Consider the following 12,500-nt stretch of genomic DNA (forward strand, 5'->3'; position numbering starts at 1 on the left):
TTGATGTCGGTCACGTTTCACTTTTTTTTCCCTTTTCTTCACTATGTTTAAATTCTGACTACATCACATCTCTGGATATCCCGGGGAGTGGGGCAAATCCAAAGGTCCTCCAGATCCTTGTGTGCAGTCACGAAGCTGAGCGGAAATGCACAAGGGTCTGGCGGGAGTCACGTTAGGGGACCTATAGCAGACCATGAACAATGCTGAACAATTAAAAGCCTAATAAAAAGAGAAGATAAAAGCACTCAATGGACTACTACTATTGCATTACTTTCATCTACACATAAAAAGTCTAAAAATTACCAAAGCCATTACAACCCATATATGCTGTACTGTATATGTGTATAAATGTATCCACCATTTTTTTTTTTTACTTTTGCATGTTATTATTGGAAACGATGGTTCAGAGGTCCCATCACCCATGTGGGAATTCTTGCCATTCAAATATTTTGGGAACATACATTTCAAACCTATATAAAATGCATTTTGCAATGTAATGCCCAATACAAAAAATGTCACTTTCCCAACATTCTACAAAATGGATATACACCGTTTTGCAACGAAACCCTTCACCCTCACAGAGACATGCTTAGTCTCATCTCACCATATGAGGGAGTGCCACCCACACACACCCTCTCTGGCTCCAACCGTATCTCACTCATTTCGTGAAGTATTCACGAAAAAAAATAGATTAATTTTCGTGGTGCATTCACGTTATTGCCCGTTTTTCGTGGTAGGGCAACGAAACGCTGCCTATTCACTTGAATTGCCCGACTGTTGCCTAGCGACCCACTAGTTTGATTCCCTTTCGGTAGCCTACCGTCACATGGTAATCAAACATTTCAAATAAGCAATTTAGGGTTAGGTTTAGGGTCAAGGTTAGGGTTAAGGTTAGGGTTAGGGTTAGGGTTAGGTTTAGGGTTAGGTTTAGGTTTAGGTTTAGGGGACATAAGGCGTAAGTACCGAAAGGGCGTCGAATTAGTGAGTCCCGAGTGTATCAGCAGTGTTCTGTCAGCACCCCCTCCCCGCCCCTGCAGACGCTTGGATAACCATAGCAGCAGTGGGGCAATTCAAGTGAATAGGCAGCGTTTCGTTGCCCTACCACGAAAAACGGGCAATAACGTGAATGCACCACGAAAATTAATCTATTTTTTTCGTGAAGACTTTACGAAAGGCGTGAGATAGGCGTGACCTGACATAACAGTGCCTGTGGCAACCATGATTGCTAAAACAAAAATGTGCTTCCAGATTGCCGTTGTCTTCATGCAAGTTATGAAAGACCCCTTCCCGCTGACGGCCAAGTGTTTCGGAGATTATAATATTGGATATAATATTCTTTGCTTCAGATTCTCTCAGCTCAAAATAAGTTTGAAGTTTGCTCTCCCAGGCTCGAGCTTGAACTTTCCTCTTCAAGGCTCACAGAAACAGAAATACTTTATAAACAACAGTCAAAAAAGGATCAGATATCTCACATACTACTCACAAAGGAACCCACTCTTTGAAGGAGCGGTCCAGGTTGATACTGTAATGCCGCTTAGGGACAGTAACCAGTACGACATTGGGAGGAGTGGACATGCATCTGTTTCATGCTTAGCTCTTGGAACACGGCCTGTTGCGCCAAGCCGAGCATGCCTCACTTTAACAGCTTTGATTATGCAGAGGGTTCAGCGAGCTTAAAGGAACACTCCACCTTATTTCAGGACATTGGTGATCTGAAGTTAAGACCTGGTAAAATATGAGAATACATAGTATTTTTTATCTCCATGTGTTTGCGATGTCTAGTTTGACAGCATAGCCACATTTAACGTAGCAATGCAAGTCTATGGCACCAAATGAAAAATCCTCAAATGTACTTGCACTAGAGTGCAAAACGGCATGCAGTGATGCAGTGCATGCAGCATGCAGTATTTTTTGCATGCAGTACTCACTTGTGGCTTGATGCTAATGGTACCATTTACTTTCAGTGACTGTGTTAAGCTATGCTAATAAAGTAAATCTTCTCCTGAACACGCGGAGAAGAAAATGATATCTAATCACGATCATTTGTAATACTTGGAAATACTGCAAATATGTGAAAATCAAAAACGAGTGGACTGTTCCTTTAAAAGACAGAGGCAGAGAAGAAGCAGGTCACAGGTCACAGGACATTGGGCCTTTGACTTGCACATTATTGGAAGCCCCCACACCTCAGGCCTGTGCTGGAGCAACATGCCTGACCTGAGCACCACCTACTCACCCCCTGAAGTCATCCACTTGCCCGTGCAGTGCACCACACATGAACTTCGCCTTCATCGTAACAACCTGCCCTGAGGTAGTCAGAAGAATGAGAAAGTTTCTAAAGGGGGAATTCCGTTCCAGGCACAAGCAAACTACCGTGTTGGCTCAATGTTGAGGCTAGACGTTATGCCCAGAATTGTACAGTTTCTTAACACCTTTGCCCTTACTCCAGCATTTGGATTTTGGCAGTTTGGTGTGCTGAAGGCCTCCATCAGTCTAGCTACTACAGAGTGCAACTACAGTGCACACAATAATGAACTAGAGGCATATTTTCAAGAAAACAAGCAGTAAATCTCCCAAAATCTTCAGAGGTATAACTCACATTTAATGAAGAAGTTTTTAACAATCCTGTCTTTGGCTCTGCTTTGACATGTAGCCAATTTCAAGAACATCTGAGTAATAAAAGATGAGTGTTGACAACTCAATCAAATTAAATATAAATGTCAATGAGGGAAAAAAAAGATCTAAAAAATGCAACTATCAAGAGGAGAGTGGCTGGTTTGATTTCAGCTCCTCCTAACTAGCTCAAAGAGTCTTCAAGCAAAAAAGACATTTAAAACCCATACTGCTCTTGATGCACTAACTGGATAACTTAGATGTATTTCCTTGGCTGACTTGCTTTGTTTTGGCTCATGAGTGAACGTCAAAACATTTAAGTTGTAAAACACTTTGGATGCTTTGCTCAGGGCTACAGAATGTTCTATACTTGAGCCAGCTCTCACGTGAAAGTGTTATCTAACGGTTAGGGAGGTATTTATGGAAAAAGGAGAGTCAAGGGTTCGAATCCCATATCAGTAGGGAAAATGTGGGTGGTCTCCTAAGCGTTTATACATGCCTGAAGTTCCCTTGTGCAAGGTATCTGACCCCACATTGCTCCGGAGACTGTATAATGTACATAGAAAGTAACCACTATTCTATTTGGATAAATTATTTTGCAGTGTGTAATGTAATGCAATATACTTGCAGTCTATTTACTGAATATCTTGACCTCAAATTCAAATGCATGTCAGAAATTATTAAAAGTGAAGAGCCACTTTGATGCCCCCCACCCTCGTCATCTTCAGACGGGCTGGCCAAATATGACTTGGTAAGTTACGTCTGCGATCCTGTCTGAATATGCTCTCTGTTCAGCTCAGTGAATTTAGTCCTTGGGCTGTCCATTTTATGAATTTGCTCAGAAAAAAACATCCAATGTTTTCCCAGAAAAAAAAACATGCAAAGTTTGCAAACAATCTGGCCATCAACCATTTCAACCAGTCTACACGCTCCATTCAGGAACACAACCAAACGAGTGTGCAATGTGACTCGAATTTTAGACCTGACATATCAACGCCCTTCCGCTGCAATTGCACACTCTACCCTTCTCTTACAAAGGAAAGGAAGCTCATGGAGAAATTCTTCTACCCCATAGCCTCTGAGACTGCTCTAAGGCCACAGGCCGAGTAGATGAGAGGAGGTGTGGAAAGGCCCCCAGCTGTTCCCAGAACAGAGAGAGCGCTTCAAGAGGATCTATCTATAGCACAGGGGAGGATAAAAAAGAAAGATGAGGGAGGACAAAATACTGGAGGGGAAAAAAACTGAGAGAAAGAGAGAGAGAGACTGTGTGTGTGTGTGTGTGTGTGTGTGTGTGTGTGTGTGTGTGTGTGTGTGTGTGTGTGTGTGTGTGTGTGTGTGTGTGTGTGTGTGTGTGTGTGTGTTTTCATCCAGGGGCATGAAACTGGTAAAGTATTCAGCTTCTTCTTTACTCGCCTTCAAATCTTTTTTTTTTCTCCCCGTCTCTCTGCAAGGCCGCTGCTGAGCACTAACATACAAACACACTCACACACATACAAATCCAAGGCTGAAGCGATCATAACTAACGTCTGTGACTTGCTGACAGCACTTAAGTTATTTCCAACATCCCATGCCAGTCTCCTACTTCACCACTGATGCAACCCTTTGGAACCCAGCGCCGAACCTTTATAACCATGGAAATGGAGACGCACGCCTGCGTGTGCGCACGCACGCAGGCCATTCGCCATGGTCTCAGCATGTGGGAGCTTCTCTTGGCTAGTGTTCAGTCTGTGTCATCCCGTCCCAGCCTCTCCCTCTACCTCCTCCACTGCCCTACTGTAGCAACCGGTACTTGAAAGGCAGACACACATGCTTGCTTACACTACCACTGCCCACATCACATCCAGCAAAGAAGACAGAAAAACAATGCAGACTAGCAACACCACATCCCCCTGCAGCTAGTACTGTCAAAAGCCATGGGAACGAACTTTGCTCTAAAAGATTTGATTTGAGGAGTGAGTGAGACATTGGGGGATGTTTCTCGAAAAGATTTGATTTGAGGAAGGGGACATTGGGGGTGGGAGTTGGTGGGATAGGGGCTGTGTGGGAGTGCATGTTGGGTTGGAGGTGGGATGGGATTTGGCGATGTGATGAGCCCAAACGCAAAACGTCATTTAATGTGAGAGTATGCTGGTCTGTGTGTGAAAACCCAGGCCCGGGACACAGGGTTAAAGGAATAAGTCACCCCGTGTTTGCGTTGGCGTGGAGCTCCTATCATTTTACAGACACAGTCCAAATACAAAAAGAGTCATTGGGGAAAGCTTTTGAGAGAGAGAAAAAGGGGGTTGGAGAGAAAGAATCAAAAAGAATGAAAGCAAGAAAAGAGAGTCATGTGCTGCCAGAAGACAGTGGGGACCTCTCCGTTCTCTCTCTCCGTTTCTTTTTCTTGCTTCTTCTCACCAGCCTGCAATTCAAGCATCCAGACACGTGGGCACTGCCAACCCATCAGACCATTGCTGAACGCTAACTTTTGCTTTGGTTTGGCGGTCCAAGATTACCGGCATTAACCTCGGCCAAGATGACCAGAGACAAAAAAAGTCTTGCGAGACCAATTTGTAATCTTCGCTAATAAAACAATATTTGAAAGCGAAAGAAAACCAGGAAGGAAAGGGAAGGGAAATGAAATCCATGGCAGGCGCTTGCGAAACAGCCTTAAACAACCGTGAAGGATGCAGACTGAGTTTTTGAGCTCTGGCCCTGGCCCTAAGGGGTATTGAAGTGGGTGTAATAGCTTGTGGTTTCCAGGCGTTTAATCTATGGCAACAGTCTATGCTAGTCTCGATTTTCCACCGTCCTCTCTTGGACTCGATGTGACGGGCCATGTCCACAAGGCATCTAAGCTTTGGCTCACCGAATATTTTTTTGTGGTGCATCATAAAAAAAAAACACACACCGAACATGGACAGCCACAGCTAAGATATAAAAACACTCAGAATCTCATGCTCCTCACACTTGGCAGAGTAAACAAACACACACAGACACCCCGACACACTGACATACTCCTCACAGTTGTAGACAAAAACACACAAAAAATGTACAAAAACACAGACATGCAGGTGCAACCACTTGCAGATTCCTCCTCCTCCTCCCTCACTCAACCCTCAACCTCTCCGTCACTATCAATTTTTTTGCATTTTCATTAGTATCCCCACCCTTCTCTCTCTCCCCCTCTCTCCTTAATTTCTCTCAGTATCTCTCTTTATATCACCCTCCCTCTCTCCTTGACTGCCAATATCTGTTCATCTTTCGCCATCCTTCTCTCTCTCTCTCTCGCTCTCTCTCTCTCTCTCTCTCTCTCTCTCTCTCTCTCTCTCTCTCTCTCTCTCTCTCTCTCTCTCTCTCTCTCTCCAGTGGGGTTGAGTGTTCTTCAGACAGAGCCATGTCCTGAGGCTCCCCACTCGACTCGGGGGGTGAGTCACAGCAGAGGATCTGGGAGCCTATCCAGCGCAACATCTGAGGTCAGATCTCAGGCAGAACCAATCAGGGCGCGAATTTGGGGGTCCGTCGCTTTGTCACGTACCCGAAACTCGTCCGACAAGTGACGTAAGATGATGACTGCTTTAAATAATGGCTCTCTTTAGCCTATTAACCTGTACGCAGCCTGCCGTGGAGATGCATGGAGAAGTGCAGAAACGAGGGGAATGTTATGAAATGCTGATTCCACTGCAAGTGAAGAGGGGGTGGGTCATCTCAGGACAAATTGTGTGTGTGTGTGTGTGTGTGTGTGTGTGTGTGTGTGTGTGTGTGTGTGTGTGTGTGTGTGTGTGTGTGTGTGTGTGTGTGTGTGTGTGTGTGTGTGTGTGTGTGTGTGTTGGAAATCAATGTAATGGATATATTGGATTATAAACTCTGCTCCAAAATAATAGTGTGTGTGTGTGTGTGTGTGTGTGTGTGTGTGTGTGTGTGTGTGTGTGTGTGTGTGTGTGTGTGTGTGTGTGTGCCTGTCTGTCTGTCTGTCTGTCTGTGCTCCTCTCTTTCTCTCTCTCACAGACAGAGAGATCGAGAATGAGAGACAGAGAGAAAGAAAGGGATAGTATGTGGAATAATCTGTGTAGTACCTTATATGCTCCAAAACATGGTGAACCCTAGACACACAACTCATAAAAACGCACACCCACACAATACTCTTCAACAACTCTGTACCGAAACAGACTTGGAAATACCCAGCACGTGTACAAACACACGCACGCACGCGCGCACACACACACACAGGGATTGAGATCATGTGCTGATGAGGTGAAAGATCTTCGGCTGCATCTGTGACCGTGGCTCTACAATACAAACCTTCCTTTGATCATGGCCCCCTTTGATCAATGAGGATGCTGAACAGCAAGTTGGAGAAGAGAAGCCTGTGCGCGTGCGTGTGTGTGTGTGTGTGCGTGTGTGTGTCTGTGCTTGACACTGACACCCCAAAACAGCGCCATCTGCGGGTAGAAATCAGCTTTGGCGTGTAACAAATTGAATCTCACTAGCCATTTGGCCGGTAACTTACTGGGGTATGATGTATATATTTTTAAATCTAGTTGTACATTTCTGTGACTGTAATCGTCATCAAAAAGGAATCCAATGTAATCTTGGGAACCTACAGGGCACTTGTGTGTCTCGTGTGTCACAACACTGACGATGCCCTAGCCTGATTATCATCGACTTTCAAATCTCTTCGAGACTTGGTCTGACCAAGAGCATAACAATTACCATTTCCCAAACGGAATGGTTGACCCACCTCCCTTGGTGTGCTAATGTTGTTTGCTTCCTGACAAAGTGGGAGGAGTTCCCATTTTTTCTGGAACTCAGAAAGTACTTGCATTGCTCTTGACCTGACTAGCGGCAACGCCGGAGGTGTTGCGTCACTACGAGGGAACAGCCTGGCTACCGATGCCCCGCCTCCGAGCCGTATCCAAAGTAATGTCTGCATACCACCATGAAGGATGAACCACATCCAACAGGATGAACTGTGGACGCAAGAGGAAGCTGTCTGAAGGGATATTTGGGTGACCAGCCAAGTATGTTGACTGTTAAGAATTAAATTAAAACTAATTAATTACTACATATTAGAATTATTCTTACAGTTGAGCTCCCGATGGGCCATTCTTATGGAAAAAGGAGAATTGAGGGGCATATTTAATTCTACGGTGATTTGGACAGCTGTGTTTTTTTGGTATGCAGACATTACCTCACATGTAGATACCGTTGCTCTTCATACATCACCAAGAATTGCTGGCTTGGTCAAAGATGCTACAGCAACAAACACACCAAGAATTTCCCCTTCTTGGTGCGTTTCCCCTTCTTCTTCCCACAATGTTGCGTGCATTACAATATTTTGAGCACAACTGTGGTCTTAGCCTGTTAATTGAACCTTCACACTCTGCTCTTACTGGTGCAATGTGCAATTAATGAAGTTTGGCGACCAGACTGGTCCAATTTATCCATGATACTTCCCACACTAAAATGCCAGGTGTTTCAGTTTCACTGTCCAACCTCTGTAGCTGTTATGATGGTTTAGAAGATTAGAAATGATTGCTAGTGTGAAGGCTGAATGGCTCAGGAAAATGAATCAGGACAACTGGCCGTTAAGCAAAAAAGTTTGTAAAGCACTGCTGTGTGTGTGTGTGTTTGTGCGCGCGTGCGTGCGCGTGTGTGTGTGTTTGTGCGCGTGTGTGTGTCTGCAGGTGATTTAAGTGTGGAGGTGTTATCTTACCTGCCCGTCTTGTCCGACATGCACTTGGTGGATCTGTAGATTACCCTGATAAAACAAAGAAAGCAAAATGTAATCTTTAGATTCAAGATATAAAGAATAAAGATAATCTTCTGATTTGACCATACACACAACACAGAACACAATTTTCCCTTCACTGTCAAACTCTCTCCTACTCACGCCACACAGACAAACGGGACAGTCTACCATGACAAAATAATAGAAAATCGAGGTTTAGCACCAAAAACATGTCAATGTTTGACTAATTTCTCTCAAACTGCGACAGCCCGCAGCACATACGGTGACACTTTCTGTTAGTGTGCAGCCCTGCACAACACAGGCCTGTGTAGAGCCCTATCCCAGCCTGAATCTGGGCCGCGGTACAGCTACATGGAAGAACTCCGAGCACTTCATTTCCGCTTCAAACGGTCACCAGCAAATTTGATTTGATGAGAAAAGCCCTGTTAGCAATAAAAAAAACAAGCCTTGGTGACTGGCAGCCGAAGAAGGGATTTGTTGTTGCTAAGCTTTGAACTCCGAAAACAAACAATATCATGGAGAGTGGGGGGATGGGGGTTGGGGGTTGGGTGATGGGGGTTGGTGGGGTTTAAGTCTGTGGGTGTTTTCTGGCGTCTTTCTGAGAGAGGAGGAAGAGCTGAGCTATGGTGTTTTGTTGTTGTTTTGTTGTTGCTTTCCCTCCTTATGTTCTTCTCTCTTTCTGTCCTTTACACACAAGTGCACTTATTAACTTGCATGTAGACGGCAGTATTTAAAATTCCATTTAGCAGACTGAACAATGTTCAATGACCTAATTTGTGGAGCAACTGAACAATTTGTTGAACGATCAATGACTCCAGTAAACAAATAATACAGATCCATTTGCTTTGAGTTTGCAAGTCGCCTGGAATTTGTCTGTTCTTCCGCTCTACATGATAAACATGTAAACACTCACTCTCGACACTTTGTGTGCACTCTGATTAACAGATGTTGTTGTCATTACGCTACATGTTCTAGACCTGGTTGATTATTCCTTGGTTACTACCTTTTTTCTGTTTCTTGCACATGAGTTTAAACTTTGGAGTTTGGTTACATTTCAATAAAGACAATGCAGCCTTCGTAGCGCCTTAATGCACACCGTACCTCCAGTGGCACGCTGTAATAGTCATTGAAAAGTTAACTACCATAGCACTACAATACTATGATATAACACAGGGCCTTAAAGTAATGCACAATAACTTGGTCACTGCCAATCTGGTAACAGCAAATTCATAACGCCGTGTCTTAATGGCTTAATATCGTAAGTATTCACAGTGCTGGAAAGATGCGTTAGGAACACAACTGAACTGAATGCCATGTCTGTCCCACTCGCCGTTCTTGATTAATCAAAACGTGGTCGGCGCGGCATCGAGCATGTGTGCATTTCATCGGCGAGCCGTGTTTCGGGAAGGCAGTAAACCATTTTTGCAGAAAACGGTAAAAATATGTCGGAGTTATGGCTCCCCCGGAGCTGCCCAATTAACATGGAACAACTCCGGGGGACACATAACTCAGACATATTTTTACTGTTTGCCGAATGTTTCCATGTTAATTGTCCAGCTCGTAAGAAAATGGACTCGTACAACACAGATTTTGGACGATGAACTCCATTTTTATGTTGTCTCTGTGGCTCAGGCCACTGCTTGGACTTCCCTTTTTCATGTGTGGACTGTAAGAAAGGCATAACAGAGTGTGTATGAAATACACTCTGTAGAGTATGTACTTACGGGCCAACAGGGGTTGGACAAAATAATGGAAACACCTGTCATTTTAGAGTGGCAAGTTTCATGGCTCAAGTGGACCAGCCTGTTGGCCAATCTTCATTAATTACACATTGCACAACAGTAAGGTGAAGTGTGAAGATTCAATTACCAGGGTAAGAGCACAGTTTTGCTCAAAATTTTGCAATGCATACAACATTATGGGTGACATATCAGAGTTCAAAAAGGAGCACGTGTAACTGTTGGTGCACGTGTAACTGTTGCTGTTGCATCTTTGACCGAGACAGCAAGTCTTTGAGATGTATCAAGAGCCACGGTATCCACGGTAATGTCTACATACCACCAAGAAGGATGAATCACATCCAACAGGATTAACTGTGGACGCAAGAGGTAGCTTTCCACTCTAAAATGACAGGTGTTTCCATTATTTTGTCCAAGCCCTGTTATCTGTGACAGCAAGGTTTGTGGCATGGTGACGTAAAGGGTTCAGGGTTTTTACTTGTGTGCGTGCATGCGTGCAGCCGTATGTGAGTGAGTGAGTGAATGAGTGAGTGAGTGAGCGTGTGTGTGTGTGTCTGCGCACACATTAAGACAGAAAGAAAAAAAGAACGAGAAAAACAATGAGCGTATGACAGCTAACATGTGCTTGCAAAACGTTTGGACGGGTCTCGTTTGCAGTGCACGCGCGGCGTCAACCGTAAAGGGAGTCAAATCTCATCTGACATCTTGCTTAAAAAAAGAAAAAAAAAGAAAAAGGGCCAGGCCGTCCACTGGGGTTAGCGGTGGGCGCTTCGACATGAGCCGTCCACTCACTCACGGTGGTTTGGACCTGTCCGGTCCCCTCCACAGAACCAAACCCCCTGGCCCAATTGTCCAATGTTTTTCTGTTCCCGTGACGGGTGAGCAGCTGGTGAGGTATCTATGATGCAAAGCTTTGTGGCCGCAGGAGCCCGCAGGAAGACAGTGTGTGAGGCATGGACGCTTGATATTTACGGGACAGGGTTATAAACACAAAACGCTGACAGTAGGGGTCACATGTGCCGCGCACGCACCGCCTTGAAGGGCCAGCCACTGACACATGTTCAGAACAATAGGATAAAAGTATGTCTTAAAAAAATATGCATCCACGCACGCATGCACGCATGCACGCACGCACACAACGATCTACAAAAGCAACGAGTCAGAGGGAACAGATGGAAAACAGAGATGCAAATACTGACAAGCGGCCGGTCTAGTAAGAGCCCTGGCCACTAGAACGGGGTGTGGGAGGCAAAGAGAGTGAGCTAGCTCAAGCTGGACAGCTGGAATTAGGACAATGTTTTTGTCTATTCATCTTTGCTATTGCCACATGTATGCATTTGGTGTTCTTGTTGATATTGCTGAGATTTCAGGTTTTTATTTGATTTGCGAGTGATATTTTTCGGGAGGTTTCGACCTGCCAAGTACACTTCAAGCTGCAGATGACGGGGCGCAAGGTGTAGGCGGCCAAGAGAGTGGTCGTGAGGAGCCAGCGTGGCAACGGTGACGGGAGGGCAGGTTTCCACCAACCTGTCGTTATGGGCCACTTTAAAATGCCAACTATAAGGCAAAACATGGAAACTTGGCCTGAAATGATGGAGACGGGGGGAAAATGCCTTTTCAACACATTAATGAATCATAGGCAACACGTTCAAAGAACATGACGCATCACCTTGTGTGGTCTGTTGATGGGGATCGAATTGCTTCTTCAGATGTTCTGAGATAAAGAACGCTCATGGCTCCAAAGGGGTCTGAGTAAAATAGCCTCCCAGATTCCTTGCAAATTACTGTCATCACATACAAGGAGTTTGGCTGTTCCGAGATCCTTGCTCTCTCTTGATGCTCTTTCACTGATCATTACCAAACATACTGTGGTTTTTGTGGTTGCTGTTGCTATCATGGACACCAAGAAAGTTAAGTTCTGGGACTTACCAGACCTTTGAAAAACAATCTATTTTGAATGTTCGATCAACATGACAATTGGGAAAATGACGAGGGGGAATTCAATCACATTAAAAGACATGAGCGAACGAAACCAATTGAACTGGTTGGAGAAAGATTGCTTTTAAATGATTGAAACGTGAAGTGAAGCAAATGTGAGAAAGCCATGTGTCAGTCTGGTGCGTTGCACAGAGGGGTTGTAAGGGGGCTTACCTCGCTGTCTTGGGTTATCTGCACCTGCTCTCCCTGTGGCACCTGTGCGATGTGGAGATGGCCCTGTGGTATCTGCAGGGAGAGGGGGACAGAGGGAGAGAAAGAGAGAAAGAGAGAAAGAGAGAGAGAGAGAGAGAGAGAGAGAGAGAGAGAGAGAGAGAGAGAGAGAGAGAGAGAGAAAGCCAAAGAGAGACAGAGAAAGATAGAAACAGAGACAGAGACAGAGAAAGATAGAGACAGAGAGAGATAGAGAAACATGAAGAGGA

The 12,500-nt window shown here is 44.8% G+C and overlaps 1 protein-coding gene across 1 annotated transcript in view; it reads right to left on the bottom strand.

The window, feature by feature from the left end:
• Positions 1-12,500, bottom strand: part of banp (BTG3 associated nuclear protein) — an 82,354-nt gene that overhangs the window by 37,284 nt on the left and 32,570 nt on the right. The window contains exons 10-11 of the mRNA XM_063197354.1: positions 12,235-12,306; positions 8,309-8,353 (exon numbers count right to left, since the gene is read on the bottom strand). Of these exons, the coding sequence (XP_063053424.1) occupies positions 8,309-8,353; positions 12,235-12,306 (117 nt within the window). The remainder of the gene's footprint in view (positions 1-8,308; positions 8,354-12,234; positions 12,307-12,500) is intronic.

The sequence above is a fragment of the Engraulis encrasicolus genome, chromosome 4 (genome assembly GCF_034702125.1).
Source record: "Engraulis encrasicolus isolate BLACKSEA-1 chromosome 4, IST_EnEncr_1.0, whole genome shotgun sequence".
NCBI lineage: Eukaryota > Metazoa > Chordata > Actinopteri > Clupeiformes > Engraulidae > Engraulis > Engraulis encrasicolus.